Source organism: Lithobates pipiens, unplaced genomic scaffold (assembly GCF_037356315.1).
Source record: "Lithobates pipiens isolate NorthernLeopardFrog02 unplaced genomic scaffold, aLitPip1_a1.2 Scaffold_8, whole genome shotgun sequence".
Classification (NCBI taxonomy): domain Eukaryota; kingdom Metazoa; phylum Chordata; class Amphibia; order Anura; family Ranidae; genus Lithobates; species Lithobates pipiens.
Window position 1 is genome coordinate 238002515 of NW_027507903.1, and position 24822 is coordinate 238027336.

General features: G+C 40.5%; 1 protein-coding gene across 1 annotated transcript in view; it reads right to left on the reverse strand.

The window, feature by feature from the left end:
* TRHDE (thyrotropin releasing hormone degrading enzyme) overlaps positions 1-24822 on the reverse strand; it is a 1116537-nt gene that overhangs the window by 361285 nt on the left and 730430 nt on the right. Inside the window, exon 7 of the mRNA XM_077468366.1 lies at positions 14329-14394. Coding sequence (XP_077324492.1) covers positions 14329-14394 — 66 coding nt within the window. The remainder of the gene's footprint in view (positions 1-14328; positions 14395-24822) is intronic.

Below are 24822 nucleotides of genomic sequence, written 5' to 3' on the forward strand. Positions count from 1 at the left end.
TCCATGTAAGCTTATTTAAACTGCCTCACTGGCCACTAATAGGACGTATAGGAGATTTGCAATTTGGAATGGCTCAGGATTCAGCTGTAGTGACAGGTATTTTGAGGTTCTTCGGTCTCTGTGCTATGAGAACACTGTGCAGCACTCTCCCCACACAAACAGGGCAGTGCATCTATGCGGCCCAATTAAGAAAGAACCACTTGGTACACTAAGAGGGAAGGGGTTAACTATGTTGTTTTACTACATTTATTGTAAATTACCCTAAAACTACATTTGTTGTAACATTCATCACTAGATGGTATGTCTGCTTTTTTGACACTAAGCCCTTGTACACACGGTCGGACATTCCGACAACCAAATTTTGTCTGAAACTGTTGCATACACACGGTCGGACAAAGTTGTTGGAAAATCCAATCATTCAGAACATAGTGACGTTATTTCGTTACAACGGGACTACATTCAGGCTAGTAGCCAATAGCTTTGGTCTAGGAATTTGATCTGAGCATGCGTGGCACTTTGTCCAATCGGAATTCTCTACACATGATCGGACAAGGTCCGATCGGATCATGTTGTCGTAAAATTTTATAGCCAAGCTGGAAAACTTGGTCCGTTGGATATTCCGACGGAAACAGTCCGATGGAGCCCACACACAGTCGGATTATCCGACAACACGGTCCGATCAGACATTTTCCGTCGGAATGTCCGACCGTGTGTACAAGGGCTTAGGACAAAGTCCGATCGTTTGTAGAGAATTCCGATCGGACAAAGTGCCACGCATGCTCAGATCAAATTCCTAGACCAAAGCTATTGGCTACTAGCCTGAACGTAGTCCCATCGTAAAGAAATAATGTCACCACGTTCTGAACGATCGGATTTTCCGACACCTTTGTCCAACCGTGTGTATGCAACAGTTTTGGACAAAATCCAACGGATTTGGTTGTCGGAATGTCCGACCGTGTGTACAAGGGCTTACACGGCATTATAAAAATATTTATATTCTAATTGTGGCCATACATTTTACGATTTTATACATAATCATTTTTAAAAAAACAATAAATCAAATGTAACTCAACAAATGTATACATTTATAGATCTGATCAGAAATACATGTGGAAGAAAATTTGATGTGTTATATGCTTAATGATCATATCAAATTATCTACTGATATTTTTTCATCCAGACCCATCAGAATAATTTTGATAATTGTTCAGTTTGCATGATATTGATCGGTGACACGGTAGGTGTCTTTCGAATAATTCATAGATCTGATAGTATTATCTGATTCTGTGAAGAACAGACAAAAGTTAGGGTTAGCCTTAAAGGCAAAATGTTGATGTTTGCTATTAAGAACACATTTATCCCCATTGTGACTACATTTTTGCCAGTTTTATATCAAGATCATAAAAGATAGTGAACAGAGGCCAAGCAAGTGACTGATGGCTAAAATGACTTCACAGTTTTATCCTCCTCTGTAATCAGTAGAGATGATATTTATTACAGTGTGATTTTATTCAGTAATACAAAGAAGTCCAAAGGAACAGCAAATCTTAACAAATATTCCTTATACAGCAACAATTTTTCTGTCGCCCAACTGTTCTCCTATTTCATTGCTGCAAAAGATATACTGTAGGAGCTCATGGAAAGCCCCACACAATACATCTTTTGTGAGACTCCCTTTTAAGCCAGTAGAATGCTTAAACCTTCACAGTCTCATCCATATGTGCATTCCAACTTTCTAATGCAAAAACATTTCAATCAAAATTTTTTTAAAAAAAAGTAATTTTGTAACCTTTAGTATTAGCTTTGCATTCAACTGCATCCAGAAGCAATAACTTGGTGTATTACTGAAACAACCATTTAGTCCACTGTCACAATGCTAATTTGAAAAAAGGACCCCATCACCTCACATTGGGTTTTAAACTCTATGGGGTTTATACATCAAAAGCAAAAAGGCTGTCCATTATGCAAGGGAAGATGCACTTTATAAGGGAATTTGCCCAGAGATTAGTGAATGTGTTGAAATTTCACTTTTAAAGAATTCCCAATAGTGGGCAAAGAAGAAAAAAATATTTTTGCTTGCGCGTGACTGGATGATGGGAGTCAGTACAGCTTCACTGTATTCACTAAGCTCTAGGGAAAATTCCCTTACAAAGTGAACAGTCTATTTACCTTTAGTAAATCAAACCCTGGGTCTCAAGGTGTTAAAGTTAGTTTATACATAGTGGGCACTATGCCTTTAGAGCAGGGGTGTCCAAACTTTTTTTCAAAGGGGGCCAGATTTGATGAAGTGATCATACGTGAGGGCCGACCATTTTGCCTGACATTCTTTGAACCAAGAAAATGAAATGCAAATGAACTAATACACTGCCCAACAAGAAATCTCTTGCCCTTGTAGCTGTGTGTGGCGAAGAGTCTAACGATGAGCTCTGGTGTGTTATTTGGATATACCATTTTTTTATCTGCGTATAATGCGCACATGTACTTTAACCACTTACAGACCGGACCATTTTGCGATTCGGCACTGTGTCGCTTTAACTGACAATTGCGCGGTCATGCGACGTAGCTCCCAAACAAAATTGATGTCCTTTTTTTTCCCACAAATAGAGCTTTCTTTTGGTGGTATTTGATCACCCCTGCGGTTTTTATTTTTTGTGCTATAAACAAAAATAGAGCGACAATTTTGTAAAAAAAGCATTATTTTTTACTTTTTGTTATAATAAATATCCCCCAAAAATATATAAAAAAACATTTTTTCGCTCAGTTTAGGCCGATACGTATTCTTCTACATATTTTTGGTAAAAAAAAAAATTACAATAAGCGATTATTGATTGGTTTGCGCAAAAGTTATAGTGTTTACAAAATAGGGATAGTTTTATAGCATTTTTATTAATCATTTTTTTTTTTTTTTTTTACTAGTAATGGCGGCGATCAGCGATTTTTATTGTGACTGCGACATTGTGGGGGACACATCGGACATTTTTGACACATTTTTGGGACCATTGTCATTTATACAGTAATCACTGCTATATAAATGCAGTGATTCCTGTGTAAATTACACTGGGAGTGAAGGGGTTAACCAGTGGGTGGCAGTGTAGGGGTTAAGTGTTCCTAGGGGTGTGTTACTAACTGTGGGGGGGGTTGGGCTTTCATTTAGTGAACACTGATCTCTGCTCCAATCACATGGAGCAGAGATCAGCATCACTAGTTGCTAGGCAGAATGGAGAAATGCTGTTTACACGGCATTTCCTCCATTCAGCCGTCCCGTGAGATGATCGCGGGTATGCCCGCGTCCGGACTGACGGGGTCCCGACCGGCACAGGAGCGCGCCGCCGCCGGCGTGCTCGCGATGGCAGGGCGGCATTGAAGATTGGATGTACCTGTACGCCAATATGCCTGCCCGTGCCATTCTGCCGACGTACATCGGCGTGCGCTGGTCGGGAAGTGGTTAAGAGGGAAGTTTCAGGGAATTCGTTTTTTTTAAATAAAGAACTGTGAAGCAAAATATGGTTCAATGCCCATCAATGCAGCATAAATAGTGCCATGAATGCAGGCTCACAAGTGACATGAATGCAGCCTCACCAATGCCATGAATGCAGCCTCACAAGTGCCATGAATGCAGCATCACCATTGCATTGAATGCAGCCTCTGAATGCAGCCTCACCATTGCCATGAATGCAGCCTCTAAATGCAGCCTCCCCGTTGCCATGAATGTAGCCTCTGAATGCAGCCTCTGAATGCAGCATCACCATTGCCATGAATGCAGCCTCTGAATGCAGCCTCACCATTGCCATGAATGCAGCCTCTGAATGCAGCCTCATCATTGCCATGAATGCAGCCTCTAAATGCAACATTAACACTGCCATCAGTGCAGCCTGATCGATTCCCATCTGCAGCCTTGGAGGGAACAGGGAGGGGGCGGGACGAGTGCCAACAGATTACATACAGGAGAATCTCCTGTTTACTTGGTGGCTTCTTTAATACAAAGTCCTGCCTCCTATGATAGACCGAACAGTCATCCAATGCCAGCCCAGGAGACTGGACTTTCTGTTAAAGAGGCCGCCGAGTAAAAAGAAGATTTTCCTGCATGTAATCTGACAGCACTCGTCCCACCCCTCCCTGTCCCCTCTGAAGAATGATAATTACGGTATATATGTTTTGTGGCCCCCCAACGAATCCCCAAAAGATATATTTATCCAAATTACCAGTGGGGCATATGAAACCTGAACATGGGCCGCAATTGGCCCATGGGCCGGACTTTGGACATGCCTGCTTTAGAGGATCACTTTTTGTTAAACCCCACCCCACAGATCTGACTTTTCACAATTTTCACAGAATGAAAAATATCCCAGTGTGCATAGACAGCTACAGTTTATATATAGTTGTGCTCATGAGTTTACATACCCTGGCAGAATTTATGATTTCTTGGCCATTTTTTCAGAGAAAATGAATAACACAAAAACTTTTCTTTCACTCGTGATTAGTGTTTGGCTGAAGCCATGTATTATCAATCACCTGTGTTTACTCTTTTTAAATCATAGTGACAACAGAAACTACCCAAATGACCATGTTCAAAAGTTTAATACCCCAGTTCTTAATACCGTGTATTGCCCCCTTTAACATCAATGACAGCTTGAAGTCTTTTGTGGTATTTGTGGATGAGACTCTTTATCTTCTCAGATGGTAAAGCTGCCCATTCCTCTTGGCAAAAAGGCTCTATTTCCTAGACATTCTTGGGCTGTCTTGCATGAACTGCACATTTGAGATCTCCCCAGAGTGGCTCAATGATACTGAGGTCAAAAGACTGAGATGGCCACTCCAGAACCTTCACTTTATTCTGCTGTAGCCAATGACAGATCAACTTGGCCTTGTGTTTTGGATCATTGTCATGCTGGAATGTCGAAGTACGTTCCATGTGCAGTTTCCTGGCTGATGAATGAAAATGTTCCTCCAGTATTTTTTGATAACATACTGCATTCATGTTGCCATCAATTTTGACCAAATTTCCTGTGTCTTTGTAGCTCACACATCCCAAAACATCAGCGATCCACCTCTGTGTTTCACAGTAGGAATGGTGTACCTTTCATTATAGGCCTTGTTGACTCCTCTCCAAATGTAGCATTTATGGTTGTGGCCAAAAAGCTAAATTTTGGTCTCATGAAGCCAAATGACGTTGTGCCAGAAGGTTTGAGGCTTGTCTCTGTGCTGTTTGGCGTATTGTAAGCGGGATACTTTGTGGCATAGTAGTGGCTTTCTTCTGGTGACTCGACCATGCAGCCCATCTTTCTTCAAGTGCCTCCTTATTGTGAATCTTTAACCACTTCAGATCCGCGCTATTGCCAAATGACGGCATTAGCGCGGACCTACATTTCCGGGACTACGTCTATTGACGTCGTCCCGGTTACGAGCGGCCTGCGCGCCCCCTGAGGGGCACGCGCTCTGTGATCGGCGAGTCCGTGAGACTCGCCTGATCACCGATCCGGGTAAGGGGTCGATCCCGACCCCTTATCACGTGATCAGCTGTCAGCCAATGACAGCTGATCATGTGATAGAACGGAGCCGGTAATCGGCTATTATTCCTCCTCGCGCTGACAGCGCGAGGAGAGAAAAAAAAAGCCGATCACCGGCGGCCGTGATCGGGACATAAGTCCCGATCACGGCCATCAATACAAGGGACCACCTGCCACCTGCCTGTGCCCACCTGCCTCCCGCAGTGCCATCCTGAAGTAAAATAAAAGCAAAAGTAAGTGCCCCCCGTCAGTGCCCCCCGTCAGTGCCCATAGTGCCCACAGTGCCACCCACAGTGCCACCCACAGTGCCACCCACAGTGCCACCCCACAGTGCCACCCCACAGTGCCACCCACAGTGCCACCCAATCTGCCTCAAAGGTGCTGCACCCCAGTGCCGCCCATCAGTGCCCAGCAGTGCCACCCATCAGTGCCCAGCAGTGCCGCCCATCAGTGCCCAGCAGTGCCACCTATCAGTGCCACCTATCAGTGCCCATCAGTCCCATCTATCTGTGGTACCTATCAGTGCCCATCCGTGCCACCCATCCGTGCCACTTATCCGTGCCACCCATCCGTGCCATCTTATCTGTGCCCATCTTTGCCCATCAGTGCCGCCTTATCTGTGCCCATCGGTGCCGCCTTATCTGTGCCTATTAGTGCCGCCTTAACTATGCCTATCAGTGCCCACCAATGCAGCCCATCAGTGCCCACCAATGCAGCCCATCAGTGCCCACCAATGCAGCCCATCAGTGCCCACCAATGCAGCCTATCAGTGCCGCCTAATCAGCGCACTTCAATGAAGGAGAAAAATGACCCGTTTGCAAAATTTTATAACAAACTATTAAAACATGATTTTTTTTTTTTTTTTTTTGCATCTTTTTTTGTTTGTTTAGCAAAAAATAAAACTCCGAGCTGTAACTAAATACCACCAAAAGAAAGCTCTATTTGTGGGAAAAAAATGATAAAAATTTCATTTGGGTACAGTGTTGTATGACCGCGTAATTGTCACTCAAAGTGCATCAGCGCTGAAAGCTGAAAATTGGTCTGGGACTGAGGGGGGTTTAAGTGCCCAGTAAGCAAGTGGTTAAACAGCCATAACACATGTTTTCAGAGAGTCCTTTATTTCAACTGAAGTTATTTGTGGGTTTTTCTTTGCATCCCAAACATTTGTCCTGGCAGTTGTGGCTGAAATTTTAGTTGGACTTCCTGACCGTGGTTTGATTTCAACAGAACCCCTTTTTTCCATTTCTTGATTAGACTTTGAACACTGCTAATTGACATTCTCAATTCCTTGGATATATTTTTATATGCCTTTCCTGTTTTATACAGTTCAACTACCGTTTCCTGCAGATTCTTTGACAATTATTTTGCTTTCCCCATGACTCAGAATCCAGGAACGTCAGTGCAGCACCACATGAAAGATGCAAGGGTCTGTCAGGAGTCCAGAAACTCATTGACCTTTTATACACACACACTAATTACAAGCAAACAGATCACATGTGAGGATGATTACCTTTAATAGCCATTCAAACCCCTTTGTGTCAACTTGTGTGCTTGTTATCAGGCCAAAATCACCAGGGTATGTAAACTTTTAAAAGGGGCCATTTGGGTAGTTTCTGTTGTCATTATGTTTTAAAAAGAGTAAACACAGCTGATTGAAAGTAAATGGCTTTCAGCCAAACATTAACCATGAGTGAAAGAAATATGTTTGTGTTATCTTTCATATTCTCTGAAAAATGGCCAAAAAATCATAAATTCTGCCAGGGTATGTAAACTTATGAGCACAGCTGTGAGTATGTATATATATATATATATATATATATATATATATATATATATATATAGATATAGATATATATAGATATATATATACTTACTGTATTTATATACGCTTCTACAGTTCCTTACAACTATTCACAATTCTAAGCTACTTATGGCCAGTGTTCAGAGAATATTTATTAAATTATGAAAGCTCCAGAATGTTTCGTCTAGAGACACCTAAAAGGCTGAAAGGAATATTACACCTGGTTTACAAGATTTTTTTATGAATATGGAAGAATCCCTGACAGGCATGTATCAATGCAAAAAAACTGTGTAAAGCCTGTTTCTTTGTCCAACATGGAAAAAAATATTTTTTCTCAAAAGGCAAAAACCTCTCCATTAGATCACTTTTATAACTGCTCATCTGATTTCATGGTGTATGGTCTCTCATGCCCCTGCGGGTTGATCTATGTTGGCTGCACTATCTGCCCCCTTAGACATCGGTTCAGCCAGCATAGAAGACTCATCGAGGGGGGTAAGGACATGCATAGTGTTCCATAGCATTTTGCTAAATTCCATAAAAATTCCACACACACAGTCGGACTTTCCAATGGCAAATGTGTGATCGGATTGTGTTGTCGGAAATTCCGATTGTGTGTAGGCTCCATCAGACTAAGGCCTCTTTCACACTGACGTCCCGTTCAGGCCCGCCTGTCAGTTTTTCAGGCGGACCTGAACGGGTGCTCCATAGAGCTCTATGGAGCGTCGGATGTCAGCGGTGACATGTCCGCTGACATCCGACCCGCTCCGATCCGAGTGTAACGGAGGAAAAAGCTATTTTTCCATCCGTCTGCGGATCGGATCGGATGACGACGGGCACTGCGGTCCGTCGTCATCCGATCTCCCATAGGGGAGAGCGGCGCTGTGACAGGTCCGTCCCTGCGCAGTGTGCAGAGACGGAGCTGTCATCTCCCTGCTCAGCGGGGATCGACGGAGTGATCCCCGCTGAGCAAACGGATATCCACGGGGCGGATCAGAACTGATCCGCCCCGTGTGAAAGGACCCTTATTCCATCGGAATTTCCAACACTCGATGTTTGAGATCTGGATATAAAATTTTCCGACAACAAAATCCATTCTTTTAAATTCCGATCGTGTGTAGACAATTCCGACGCACAAAGTGCCACGCATGCTCAGAATAAATTACGAGATGAAAGCTATTGACTACTGGCCTCTTTATAGTCCCGTCGTATACATTGTACATCACCTCGTTCTTAAAGATCAGATTTTCTGACAACTTTGTGTGACCGTGTGTATGCAAGACAAGTTTGGGCCAAAATTCGTCAGGAAAAAATCAGACAGATTTTGTTGTCAGAATGTCCGATGGGGGGTACAGGGCATAACAGTTTGGGTCATCGAACAAATCCCAAAAACACTGACAGAAGCTGAACGTTTTAAGAAAGGTGGCCTAAACAAGGGTTTCAAGATTGCTACTGTATTATATTTTTTTTTATTCATTTATTTTGATGGGTTATTTGTTTTTAATATTATTTTCGTTATTTCCATCAAAGATACCTATATTTCATTTCTATCTAATATATGGGGGTGGAGGGTTCGTAACCCAGTGAGTATGCGGTAATTTGACCATGACTATAGATGATACTATACATCATGAATTAGACTAGCCCCATTTCATATTTGCATTAATTGTTTTTTACTATACCCCTTTCCATTACCCCTTTCCTTCCCCCCTCCCCACACTCTCTCCTCCCTTCACCCACCTAACCCCCCCAACCCTTCAAATAACTTTTCTCTTTTTCCTCCCCTCCTCCCCCTCCTTTTCCCCTTTCCCCCCTCCCCCTTTTTCTAATTAACCCCCAGATGGTCCCCACATATCTTTCTCCCCCCTTGCAGTATAGACATATCATTATTTGCCCCTCTCAGTGCTAAACTATTTAACATATATATATATATATATATATACTCGAGTATAAGCCGAGATTTTCAGCCTCTTTTTTGAGGCTGAAAGTGCCCCCTCGGCTTATACTCGAGTCACCGCTGTCTGACTGCTCGATCAGCGTATCGAGCAGACAGACGGCGGACATTAAAATTCAAAAGCCGCGCCTCCTTCTCCGCCTCCGCCTGTGATAGGCGGAACACTGAATTTCCCAGCAGTCAGTGTTCCGCCTATCACGGACATCCGTTCATTCTCATACTACGGACGAGTATGAGAGGATGTCCGTGATAGGCGGAACACAGGCTGCTGGGAAATTGAGTGTTCCGCCTATCACAGGCGGAGGACGGAGGCGCAGCTTTTGAATCGTAGAATGGCCGCCGAGAAGAGCGGCGATCCATCGGCACGACACGGGACGGAGGAGGCACGGGACAGAGGAGGCACGGGACACCGGAAGGCACGGGACAGAGGAGGCACGGGACAGAGGAGGCTCGGGACGACGGCGGCTCGGGACGGAGGTTTGGGACACAGGTAGGCTGGACACACACACAAGGCTGCACACACACACACACACACACACACACACACACACACAGGGATGGATGGATGGATGGATGGATACACACACACACACACACAGGGATGGATGGATGGATGAATACACACACACACACACACACACACACACACACACACACAGGGATGGATGGATACACACACAGGGATGGATGGACGGACACACAGGGATGGATGGATGGATGGATGGATGGACACACACACAGGGATGGATGGACGGACACACACACAGGGATGGACGGACACACAGGGATGGACAGCCATGTCTCACCCTCGGCTTATACACGAGTCAATAAGTTTTCCAGTTTTTTGGGGGTAAATTTGGGGCCTCGGCTTATATTCGGGTCGGCCTATACTCGAGTATATACGGTATATATATATATATATATATATATATATATATATATATATATATATACATTTGCACAAAACATTGTTTCCCAAATTTAATGTATATAACTTACATTGTTAACTTATATATATTTTTATGTACTGTGTGTATTTTTATCATTATATATAATATATATATATATATTATATATATATATATATATATATATATATATATATATATATATATATATATATATATATATATATATATACATATACATACATATATATATATATATATATATATATATATATATATATATATATATATATTATAAGGCTGCGCTGATTTTTATTTTCTAATTAATTCATTTTTAATGTAATTAAATGGCATATTCAATATATGTATATAATAATATCAGTCCATTTTGGGTACATTCCTTTCACATGCCCCCATTTTTTGTTTTTAACAAATAAGATTTTACCTAATATCATCATTCATTATTAAAATCCAATGTACATGTATATAATGTATCATGTATGGTATGAGACCCACTCCAGGTGAAATCCCACTCTTTTAATAATGTTTTATTTTTGCATTAATTATCTAACAGTTCATTTCTCTTTGCTTATTAATCAATCATGGTATGCTGAATCTTTAGCTTGTTTTCTCTTTCCACTGCTGTAATTATGTATTGCCATCCCCTCCAATCAGTCTCCTTGTTACATGTATTTTTTCTATCCCTGCCGCTTATTACATCGTATAAATACTGCAATTGGACTCTCCACTGTTATTCTTGAAAAAAGAGCATGGCTATCCCAACATCCATAGCACGCTGGCTCTGAAACTCGTCACATGTTAGTGATGTCACGGCCCGGCCCGGCATCGCACTGTCTGCCTTCCAAGCCTCATTCTGGATTTCTCCCGCATGGCCATTTTCCCCCATTGTGGACAACAGACATGTAAAACGAAGCTGCAGCGTGGCTCGATACTGGCTCTGGCATTGTATTGTCCCAATTCCTTCTGGGTTCTACACTCACCGAGTGGACTTTTTACTACTAAGCCACTACTACATACTCTTTCTGAGCTTTCAAATGCTGCACCTGGCCAGCACCTGAAGGACTTGCTGTGACTTGTAGCTGTACACCAGGGATATGCAATTAGTGGACCTCCAGCTGTTGCAGAACTACAAATCCCATGAGGCATAGCAAGACTCTGACAGCCACAAGCATAACACCCAAAAAGGCAGAGGCATGATGGTACTTGTAGTTTTGCAACAGCTAGAGGTCCGCTAATTGCAGATCCCTGCTCTACACCATCCGAACTGATGTCTGATGTGGTGCATCCTCCAAGTTTGAAGTGGACTGACTGCAACCTGTAGTCCCACCTCATCAGCCCAAAGATGTGCCTGAACTCAACTTTACTTTCTTCTATGTGAGTGGATATTGTTTTCATAATAAATTGTTATTTGATATATACTCAGAGGCGCCCCTGTCCTTGTCTTTCTCCTAGTTTTACTGGAACTTGCTTCTGGTCTCCGTGGTGGCAGCCCTGACAGACTCACCTATTTTCTCCCCCATATTTGCCATCAGACTATTATGGACTACATACTGTCATTTTGACGTATCTGGACATTGTGCCTTTTTACTTCTCAAAATATATTATTTTTGTACAAGTACAAAAATAATATGGCATAAGAACAGACCCAGAGATGAGCCTCATTGCAGCATCTACCACAGATCCTATTGCTCTTTATATAACAGATTGAAACAAGTTTTTTCCAAAGTAAAAATTTTATGTCATTTTTTTTTCCTGTCATTCTATCAGTTGATTTTTATTCAGCTTTTAGACATTACCCCCTTTTGCAGTATCATTTCTATCATCACATTTTTCTGTTTCTAACAAGAAGTGACAGATCACATTAAATACATTATTCACAGGTAAAAAAGGATACTCAAAAACAAAACATGAACATCTGACACTCTGCTAAACGTTATTGTTCTTTCAGCTTTAGCTCATTTCAAAATACAAATCATCATACAAGATGTTATTTAGTCACCAGCAGGTGCTGTTAAACTTCAACCCAACTCATGTTTTCATTGCAGTGCATGCATTCATGGTTTATACATACACAACCCTGTGTCTGGAAAAGGTACCATTTTCACAGATTTTCCCCATCTAGCAAATGCAACACAAATTGTGTGCTACAATCAAATGAAACACTGTAAAAAAAAAAGCTTTTAAATTGTAATTTTAACCTTTCATAGCACTGGAGACATGAATACTCTATGGGACTTAGTGTAACATTACAACGGAACTTAGCTACTTGGTGTCTATAAAAGCTTTAATTAGCTTAGCTTATCAGAGATTCTTATTGCCACTGCCCCCTTTGGGATGTATCTAATAAGCAGATTTATACAGCAATCGCTACAATGTATTCTAGGGGATTACCACTAGCAGTTCAAAAACAGCCATGGCAAATCCTATTAAAATAATATTATCAAGCTAGTCCACTTTGATTCTGAGCAGGCCTTATCCGTGATTCATATAACTATGACTTTCTTTTGTTTATTTTTACATTTCAGTGCATTTAAGGGCTAAAGCAGGGGTGCTAAAATGTGACCTGATCTCGAATGCAGTTTACCGTATTTAAAATTCAAAATGAAAAGCTAACAGTGAACAGATAAGATTGATTGCTCTCTCTATCTTAGCATAATTGTATTTCAGGTGAACATCAATTTACTTTAAGGGACATTTCTAAGTAGCATGCCGCATTATAAATAATTCATCATCCATGGCTGCCTCTAAAATGATTTCCCCAAAACAGATTTCAAGAGAATAAATGACTTTCATTGTTTTTGTTTATTTTTAATGTTCTCTCTGTTTGTCTTTAAATTGGTTAAGGTGGATGTGTTAGGTATGAAAAATTGTCACATAACCATCACAAGAAACATATTTTACTTCTATTGTTCACTGAATGAATTACAGAGCAAAATTTCCCTTGTATATAATATCAACTGGAATAATATCAATATAAACACACGCAAAAAAGTGTAATGCTTTCTTTTCTGGGATTATTTTTAAAAACAATTTTACCTGCAAAAAAAAACTGACATGTAAAGGTCAAACGATGCACTTAAAGGAAAATGATGGTGTATTTTGCCTTAATTTGATTTTTGCCATGATTTTTAGATTTTAACATATGCCAATTTTAAAATGTTCCCCTTAGTGTTCATCTCTATATCAGTAAATATAGCTACCATCCTTTATTAAGGGTTACCAAGATAAGCTCAGTTACACTAATAGAGAGGCTATTGATTTATTTCAAGTAAACTTGCACTGACAGAGAAGGAGCAGTGAAGTACACTGATTGAAAGTCTACACATAAAAATAAACACTCATCAACAAGCTTTTTACATTGAATATATACTATATATCTAAAACCTATACAATGAATATAGTTTTACATTAAATACTCTGTAAAGCAGAGAACATTAATATCAACAAATTCCAATAAGCAGTGAGGTTGAGCAAGTACAGTGACCCAGAGCATCCAGACGTCAACTAGAGTTGCCCTTTATGGCACACAGATGCAGAAGGTGCAGTAACTGGAGTTTAGCATATGGCTGCTTTCTTAAGAAAATGAACTCCAAAATGCTGTACTCCTTTTGTTTTAGAATGTATTTAGCTGATTTAAAATAAATAAAGCCATTTAGGACCTGAGCACTGACATATCTCTGTATCTTAGGTTGTAATACAGAGTACAGGTCAGTGATTAAAATGGCAAGGATTTTTGAAGTGGCTGTATAATTATTTAATACAAACAAGCTGTTATGCTCTATGTGCTGTAAGCCCCTTGTATTTTTTTATTTTATTTTGTTTGTTTCTGGTGTTCCTGCAGTCATATTGTTTTTGTTTGTTTTTTTTTCTTTTTACGTTTGCAAATATTTTAATAGGAGATAGCATACATTCTTTTCATAAAGTTAATTTCTATAAGTGATTACTAAGTGATTTTTGAAGTGAAGGAGTCAGAATTATTATACTTCATATTGCAGGCAATTTTAATTTTGAAGGTTTTCAAATATCTTGACGTCTGCATTTTAAGTTAACCAAAATCCAACAAGAAAATTTATTTTTTATTTTAAACAACTTCTGTTGTGCAGACTAATCCCAAACAATACTTTTTGGTAAGTTACTTACTTGCAAGCCGCGCTGAAATACTTTATGGCCCATAAAGTTTGCCAACATTCTAATTAAGGCTGCCCCCTGTAGATAAAATATATAAATTAGTAGTTGAAACACAATAAGCAATTATTTTATGAAAACGTGAATATTGAGCCTTGAAATTAAAATGCTCTTTTCAGTAAATTTTGAACACCACAATAAAATAAAATCTTTACAGAATGCTACTTTGGATTACACACATCTTGCTTGTTTTTATTTTTAATTCCTATTGAAGAGCTGTTATATAGTTTAAATGTTGCTTTAAAATTTAGCATAAAGACACGTTTAATGTTAGTAACACATAGGGGCATATTTAAAAAGCAGTGAATGTGGCATTCTCCAAATATTCACTGAAGGTGTAACTTAAAACACATGCAGGAGGAAGATATACCTACAGTGAATGTTTGTTTGGTGAATGTCCAATGTAATGCTTTATAAATACACCTTATATGGACACCTAGTTAAAAAACAAAATCTAGAGGTTGATTTACAAGGAATAGAGACAAGGAAAGTGAATGGTCACTTTAGAAAGTGTATTTACTTTACAAAATAAAAGTTAGTGAATTAAAGCAGGAGTCCACCGGGAGTCCGCGTTTTTTTTTTTTTTTAAAAGCCAGCAGCTACAAATACTGCAGCTGCTGACTTTTAAAATAGTGACACTTACCTGTCCAGCGCGCCCGCGATGTCGGCACCCGAAGCCGATCTCTTGATCGTCTCTCAGGTGCTGCCGCCGCCATCTTGGGTATGGGAATCAGGAAGTGGAGCCTTTCGGCTTCATTTCCCGGTTCCCTACTGCGCATGCGCGAGTCGCGCTGCGCAATAAGGATGGACCCACTGCCTCTGGGATCTGTGTGTTTCCCAGCAGGCAGCGGGGGACTTTCGGAAAGGGGCATAATCTACGCACCTTTCCGCAGAGAGCTATCCCGGAAGTGGGTGCAGATACCTGTACTGTACAGGTATCTGCACCCCCCTCCCCCCTGAAAGGTGCCAATTGTGGCGCCGGAGGGGGGGGGGATTCCAATGAGCGGAAGGTCCACTTTAGGGTGGACCTCCGCTTTAAGTAAAGTACACTTTCCAAAGTTAGCATTAACTGAACTAGGTGAACGGCAATCATTTCTTTAGTAAATTACATTACCCTCTATAAAAGTGTGGCCCTAAAACATGCTGCTGAAAGTTCTTATAAGAGAAAAAGTCATATACTCACCTTTTCTAGCAGCCCATTTCTCTGACTTTCCTTGCCTTTCAGTGCTGCAGTCTTAATCGGTCTCTTCAGCATTTGACATTTTTGTCAGATGTCTGTGTCCCTCAACAAACTATATGTTACAGCATCTGACTCCTACAGTATGTTACTACAGGACTAAGCAGATTATGAAGATTGCTGCTTCAGAGGTTCCTTAACCAATGTAACATAACGATTATTTATTTTAATGACATTATTATGACTTTAGAGCTAAATATTTACTACTGCAATTTAAAACAATGCTTTAGTATCCTATTCTTAACTAAAGTTTTGCAAGGATATAAAGAACACAATTATCCTCTAATGGGACCTGATAATGAATACTAGGCTGCACGATCCATTCAACCCTTTCATCAGCTTTTCATTCTTGCTATGAGTCTCTTCCATGCGGGCACTTACCCAATTGGCACCACATCCTATATTTAAGACTTGAGTTAAGCATGTCTATGGTTAGAGAGATTATCATACTTGCAAGCAAGAGGAAATGCTATAGCATTGGACTTAGGGTTACATATAAGTTAGTGATTGAGGCACACAGAGCTAGCAGGATAATGGAAATGGTGGACAGAAACAGAAAAGCCACTTGGGAATTGTACAAATGATGTTCAAATACTTTTGTATATACAGTGTGAAATTTCATGATTTTACTCTGCTGGATATATTTCTCAAAATTCTCTTTTTTTCAAAAGGCATATTTCTTTAAAGTAGATGTAAACCTAATAACTAATATCTCATCAGCCAAGAATCCTGCCATGAAGGTCCTTGTTCAGGCCCTTTATGTTATGCAGTGACAACTGTCTCCTAAAGCTGGCCATACATGGATGGAAAGTTGATCAGTTCATAGGAGACCAACTGAATTTCAATCTATGTGTGTCCGCCCCCGCTTGACAGAAGTTGATAGTCAGATTGACTTCTGTCAAGTGAAAATGTTGGAAAACGTTTCTCAATCAGCAACTGCAGCTTGATCAGTGTATTCTCCCACTGTCAGAATACTATACAGTATCCCAGAGAGGGGGATTTCTCCATTTAATATGTTTGTGTGGATGGAGCAACTCACTTTTTTTTCATTCAGCCTATTGCCAGCTTAAAGTGAAACTTTAGGGTAAAATGAAAAATGGGCGAGCAGTCAGGAATTTTAATTCAGAAGATATAACGCTTTGTCTCTTCTGCATTAAAGTTACTTAGCTGCCTGCCCACCCTTATACAGTGAGCTGTGCATGTTTCAGCCGACTGAACTCTGGGGTATGTGTGGGAGTGATGTCATCCATCCCAGCCAATTAAAGCAGCCAGTGATCGAGACCCGAAGCCGGCTGCCCAAAGATGTCAGCAGCTGGACAGGGAGCTCATTGATTCTGCATCACAGGAGCTGAGGTGAGCATAGTTCTACTTTAACTGCTCTCCTGTGTTGTTACCCTTTCATTCCCCATTGAGACTCTAAAGTTGACAGGTCATCAATATTGGGCAGCAGCTCATCATGTTTACTTTAACTGACATCTCAGGAATGTAATCAAAAATACATTTACATGAGCATACTAACTGTATATGTTATTTGCTACATATGATTTAAATATTATTGTTGTGCTAATTACAATCAGACTAACTTGTTGTGGGAGAAACATGCCTTTTTATGTTTAAAAGGTGTTTACTTGAGACCTAACATAAATATTGGTTTGGGATGTTTTTTATGTGCCTAGGAAAGACTTGTATAACACAATATGTAATTTAAATATATTTACAAATAAATTATATAAATTAAATATTTTAGGACTTAAATTTTCTTCCCAATGGAAAAATATATAGTAGTCTCTTATCACTCCATTTCTTTCAGCTGACTGCCAAACAAGTGTAGCACATCTTTAACAAGCTTTAATCCCCAGAGAGAAATCTATTTGCTAGAGATAAGTTTAGTATTACCAAGATTCTTCCTTTGCCAGCACGTTTGCAGGCAAAGCTCTGAACCACAGTTAATCATAACAAGTAATGAAGCTGCAGCCATACCTACAATACTGTGGATTATAGAGTGTAGATCATATAATTTTTCCTGTGCTATTGATTTGGGACATTGTTTCAGATGGGTAGTAAAAATCTTTCTCGATAAAATAATTGTTGCTATTTTTCATTTATGTTTCCTCAAATATTGATCACATTTTATGCACTTATGATATATGTGGTACATTGTACAGTTTAGACAAGATTTTTCCAAAACAATGCAGTGAAACGTGGTAAGTCTTATTTGTAATGACTTATCAGAGGTAAAATATATCCATTATTTCAAAAATTATGATCACATTTTATGCACTTATGATATATGTGGTACATTGTACAGTTTAGACAGAAGATTTTTCCAAAACAATGCAGTGAAACGTGGTGAGTCTTATTTGAAATGACTTTTCAGAGGAAAAATATATCCATTATTTCACAATTTAGAAAGAATTCCTTAGCAAATTTTAGATCCTGCAGATAAAAAGTCTATGTTTGTACATGTGAAACTAGGTTTTTTTTTTTACTTAAATATACTGTATTTACAGATTTGCTTTTAAGCTACAGTGTTATTTTTTGTATTGTTTAATAGGTTAACATATGTATTGGAACAAGATAATTAAATATGGGGGTTCTGCTTTCTACATTTGCTAATGAGAGTGTGACATATTTGCCATAGTGTGCCGGTTGATAAAGGAGGTACTGTGAAAACAACTTTGGAAACGGATTAGGTATATATATATATATATATATATATATATATATATATATATATATATATATATATATAATGTAATTTTTGTGGTTGGCACTGCACTAGATAGGAGTAGGGTATAAACCTATTTTATATATTTCTCTAGAACTAACCTTTTTTAGTAGGGATTAGGGAACAAGATACTTTTTTTTTACAATTTTATCAAAACTTGTGCAAATATAAACTACACCAACTACAGTCACAGGAATAGATAAGACAATGTCTCTACAGAGTATACACAGAAAGAATGTGTTATATAGACAATTGGCAAGTTATCAAATTGCTGAAGACAAATTAAATGAGACCTTATCACAGATTGTTCTCAGGAAAATTGCAAAATATTATAACAAAGCCCATAGGCTAGGGAAACTATGACAACCTAAACCGTATGTGATGTGTGCTATCTCAAATATAGGGATATTTGAGTAGTAGTACATTAGACATAACAGATCACAAATAAGTATATGTATATGGCAATGCAGTCCATTACATTGGACCTTAACACATAAGGGCAACTGTTCAAAGTTAAGTAGGGGCTGTATCTAATATATAGTAAGTAGATGATGATTCTTGGCACATACCCAAAATGTTATGACTTTTTTTTGGCAACCTCTGTTGTCATAGATCAGTTTCTTTGGAGTGTTTTTTTTTATCTCTGCTTCCCAATGTTATTGGGTATCCATCCTAGCTTGAATCCACACATTAACTGTGAGTTCATTGGCAGAAAATAAAACCCCATGAAAAATGGTGCACAGATAAAAGTTGAATTCTAAAAATCAGGAGGCTCAAGTAGACATAGTTAAGGATTTTGTTGTACCAGGAAACTCATGCCATCATGCAAAAAATGGTTTTGCTTCTGGTAAGCCTGCATCTGTGAGGACCAGAGCAGATGGAAAAAAAGAAGCCAGTGGGTGAATAAGGTTAAACTGTTGACTTCCATCATCCAATCATGTGCAAGAAGTGTTTTTTAATATTTCTTGCAAGTGATTGGGTATTATTTTGCAAAGTGAAATATCACATTTACTAAGACTTGGGGAAAAGTTACTTGCAAAGTGCAACCTACCTTGCATAGTAAACAGCTATTCACCTTTAGTAAATTGAACTCTGGCATTGCCAGGCCTGTTCAGTTTATGTTTGCTGGAAATTTCTAAAAGGCAAGCAGATTGAAGACTGCCAAGTAGTATAAAGAATTTTGGGGGAATAATATTTTTAAAAAGGTTAATATGTCCTGTTACAGCAATCGGGAGTTTAGGCTATATGCCCATCTTAATTATAACAGTATCAGCAGAGGTTCAACATTTAGATGGCTATAACCTGAAGTTTTCTGGAAATATCAATACTGCAATATCTAATTATTCTAGTCCTGTATAACAGAGGCGAAGCCTGGTTGCTAGTGATAGTGATTGAGAGTTTGACCAGTTATTGGTAAAACCTGAATACCTGCCAATACTAAGAGTAACTACAGAATTAAATGAAAGTTCTGAGTCCTCTAAATATACAATTTTGTTGATAGCATTAAGTACAATAATACTGGCATATAGACATATAGACACAGCTTGAAACATGTGTGCAAAAAGAGCCAAGCTGTGACCTGAAAGTCCCTCAGGGTGAGAGTTGGCATACTAAAATCTCCCAGCCAAAGCACTTTAACTCCAGGTTAAGAGGACATGAATTCTTTACAACTGACATACAAAGGAAGGCGGGTATAGGAAGTCAATGTCAACAGCGGGAGCCTAAATAAAAAATATCATGCAGGAAAACACATTGTCCCTGCAACTTCAACTCCACATGATGTTACATAAACTAAAGTTTTGGTATAAAAATGTAAACCCACCCAGGAGGAGGATGTATTGGGTGCATTTTAATCCCAGGTCATCCATGATCTCCTGAGAGAGTGTTGGACCATGTCAGTCAAGAAGGTTTAAAATAAGCCACCCTTTTTAAGGAAAGCAAGAATTGAGAAGTGTTTAACTTTGTGGTCCAAACCTCTAATATCCCACCAATCAATTTGAGGGATCCTGTGACAAATTAGAAGGTGCACAAAAATACACACTTATAATTATAATTAGGTATTTAAAAAAAAAAATTTTTTTACAGTTAATTATTATTTATTGAAGCATTACAGGATCTACCAAGTATTCTAACTTTACACAGTATGACGCCTAGGCATTTTGATTATTGAATAATTCCAGCAGATGACTCCCTGTCATGAGTATGATAACCACAGTGGGGCAATGTGCAGATATATACTGAATCCTAAAAAAAGGAAACGCATATATCACTAAATGAAGTGTATATATGGCAAATAATATGTGTTGTAGCCTCTTCCATTGCCATATAATCATACCATCTTTTAAACTCTGTGCTGGGTCCAATTTGACCCAACAGAGAGGAAAAAATATGTATTGTTAAGAATAGTAGATAAGAATTACCTAAATCAGTGTTGATAGGATTAATAGGATTGGAAGGTTATCATTCTAGCTTATATATTGGCCTGAAAGCAGAGACAAATTTGCTGGGTATGAATATAGAGGAGCGGGATCCAGCTCTATTTTGGAAATATCTCCACCAGTGTACTCCCAGGAATTTGATTGTCCCAAATGGAAGTGGTATAAAGGCTGGCTTGCCTAGAAAAACAAGCCAAACAAAAAATTGTAGTTTTCAACAAGTAATCAAATTTTGTCCATAGTTGGTAGTTTACTATATCAAGGAAAGTGGACTAAGTATTTGGCTTACCTGCCGGCAATATTATATTGAGAATGTAGAGGGAGAGATGATACCCTCGCTCTCATACAGGATCCTCTGACAGAACGACAGCCTAAGCCACACTCATAACCCCCCATTCTGTAAGGGTCTGACATCACTTCTGGAACACGGACATAATTTCCAGGTTGCTAGTGCGCATGCACAATCCAAGATGTGGAGGCTGCATACTGCGCGTGCGCGATCAATGTTCTGCCATTTTGGATATGGGCTGCCAATACATTGCAAGCGCTGTGTGAATCACAGCATGACTTGGGGCAACTTACAACACGACTTTAAATCGCCCCCAGGCCAGGTGACTTTAATAAAAAAAGGCATGGGTTCCCCACCAAGAGCATACCAGGCCCTTCAGGTCTTGTATGGATATTAAGGGGAACCCCGCGCAAAACAAATGGCATGGGGGTCCCCCTCAAAATCCATACCAGACTCTTCAGGTCTGGCATGGATTTTAAGGGGAACCCCACGCCAAAAAAAAATGGAGTGGAGGTGCCCCTCAAAATCCATACCAGACCCTTATCCGAGCATGCAACCTGGCAGGCCGCAGGAAAAGAGGGGGGACGAGAGAGCGCCCCCCTCCTGAACTGTACCAGGCCACATGCCCTCAACATTGGGAGGATGCTTTGGGGTCCACCAAAGCACCTTGTCCCCATGTTGATGAGGACAAGGGCCTCATCCCCACAACCCTGGCCGGTGGTTGTGGGGGTCTGCAGGCGGGGGTTTATTGTAATCTGGAAGACCCCTTTAACAAGGGCACCCCCAGAGCCTCCCCCCTGTGTGAAATGGTAAGCAAGTAAAAAAGTACCCCTACCATTTCACCAAAAAAGTGACAAAAGTGGTAAAAATGACAAGAGACCGTTTTTGACAATTCCTTTATTAAAGTCTTCTTTCATCTTCTTTCTTCTGGTCTTTTCCCTTCTTCCCTTCTTCATCCATCTTCTTCTTACTCCGATCCTCTTCTTCTTGCTCCGGTGTTCTCATCCGGCATCTTCCTCCATGGGCTGCTCCGTGCAATGGGAGGCTCCTGCTATGTTACGCTTCTCTTATGACAGGTCTTATATAACGGAGGGCGGGGCCACCTAGCGACCCCGCCCCCTCTTACGCACGGTTCCATTATAGAAGACCTGTCAGAAGAGAAGCGTCACACAGCGGGAGCCTCCCAGTGCGCGAAGCGGACCGAGAATGAAGAAGAGACACCGTGGAGGAAGATGCCGGGCGAGAACACCGGAGCAAGAAGAAGAGGATCGGAGGAAGAAGATGGGAAAGAAGAAGATGGAGGAAGAAACCGAAGGATGAAGAAGGAAGATGACCAGAAGAAAGAAGACTTTAATAAAGGAATTGTCAAAAACTGTCTCTTGTCATTTTTAACACTTTTGTCACTTTTTTGGTGAAATGGCAGGGGTACTTTTGTACCCCCTTATAATTTCACACAGGGGGGAGGCCGGAATCTGGGGGTCCCCTTGTTAAAGGGGGCTTCCAGATTCTGATAAGCTCCCTGCCCGCAGACCCCCACAACCACCGGCCAGGGTTGTGGGGACGGGGCTCTTGTCCTCGTCAACATGGGGACAAGGTGCTTTGGGGGGGACCCCAAAGCATCCTCCCAATGTTGAGGGCATGTGGCCTGGTACAGCCTCTTTTCCTGCGGCCTGCTAGGTTGCTTGCTCGGATAAGGGTCTGGTATGGATTTTGAGGGGGACCCCCACACCATTTTTTTTGGCGCAGGGTTCCCCTTAATATCCATGCCAGACCTGAAGGGCTCGGTATGGAATTTAGGGGGACCCCCACGCATTTTTTTTTCTTAATGCTAACATGACCTGTCAAGTCAAGTTGAGAGGTGTGCCTGTTCAACTTATGCAAATTAATCTACGTGGCTTGATATTTACTAAGATTTTGCCAGGGCAGTGAACCAGAGCATTTGAACGGTCGCAAATGCCGCTTGCTCATGCGCAGTGCATAAATTGACTTAGCGCAGTTCCAAGTGTATTTTCAAGCGCAGCAAGCTTGCTCAGAGAAATTTACTTTTCCGTTCTATTTTGGGCATATTTTTTACTTGGACAGTTATATCTATACTTCCTCACATCACCCCACATCACCCCCATAATATTGGCACTTCCAGCTTCTTTTCATTCTGAGTTGAAGATGCTGTGCGCCAGGTCTATAGCAGTGCACAGATCGCGACCACCTGTGCGCCGGCATGCTAATAGTAAATGGGGAATTGTGCTGTGTTACAGGCGCAAATGCTTTGTGAATACGAAAACGGCCATTGCACGTCAGCGTGCCGCAACTCATGGCGCAAACCCTTTGTAAATCAGCCCCTATATGTTTCTAAGAAATGTTTAAACTTCATTCAAGCCAGGGGGTTCTAGAGCTGGCAGATTATGAATCCAGTGAGCTTCGCGTTGTAAGAGTATTTTAGCATTATTGTCCCCTATTTCATTTAAGGGAATACAGTGGTGTGAAAAAGTGTTTGCCCCTTCCTCATTTCCTGTTCCTTTGCATGTTTGTCACACTTAAGTGTTTCGGAACATCAAACCAATTTAAACAATAGTCAAGGACAACACAAGTAAACATAAAATGCAATTTGCAAATGAAGGTGTTTATTATTAAAGGTGAAAAAAAATCCAAACCATCATGGCCCTGTGTGAAAAAGTGATTGCCCCCCTTGTTAAAACATACTATAACTGTGGTTGTCCACACCTGAGTTCAATTTCTCTAGCCACACCCAGGCCTGATTATTGCCACACCTGTTCACAATCAAGGCATCACTTAAATAGGAGCTGCTTGACACAGTAAGGTCCACCAGAAGATCCTTAAAAGCTACACATCATGCCGAGACCCAAAGAAATTCAGGAACAATTGAGAAAGAAAGTAATTGAGATCTATCAGTCTGGAAAGGGTTATAAAGCCATTTCCAAAGCTTTGGGAATCCAGCGAACCACAGTGAGAGCCATTATCCACAAATGGCGAAGACATGGAACAGTGGTGAACCTTCCCAGGAGTGGCCGGCCGCCCAAAATTACCCCAAGAGCGCAGCGACAACTCATCCAAGAGGTCACAAAAGACCCCACAACAACGTCCAAGGAACTGCAGGCCTCACTTGCCTCAGTTAAGGTCAGCGTTCATGCCTCCACCATCAGGAAAAGACTGGGCAAAAATGGCCTGCATGGCAGAGTTCCAAGGAGAAAACCACTGCTGAGCAAAAAGAACATCAAAGCTCGTCTCAATTTCTCCACAACACATCTTGATGATCCCCAAGACTTTTGGGACAACATTCTGTGGACCGATGAGACAAAGGTGGAACTCTTTGGAAGGTGTGTGTCCAAGTATATCTGGCGTAGAAGGAACACTGCATTTCATAAAAAGAACATTATACCAACAGTAAAATATGGTGGTGGTAGTGTGATGATCTGGGGCTGTTTTGCTGTATGAGGACCTGGAAGACTTGCCGTGATAAAAGGAACTATGAATTCTGCTGTCTACCAAGACAGGTGTCTACCAAGAAGGAGAATGTCCGACCATCTGTTCGTGTACTCAAGCTGAAACGAACTTGGGTTCTGCAGCAGGACAATGATCCTAAACACACCAGCAAGTCCACCACCAAATGGCTGAAGAAAAACAAAATGAAGACTTTGGAGTGGCCTAGCCAAAGTCCTGACCTGAATCCTATTGAGATGTTGTGGTATGACCTTAAAAAGGCCGTTCATGCTCGAAAACCCTCTAATGTAACTGAATTAGG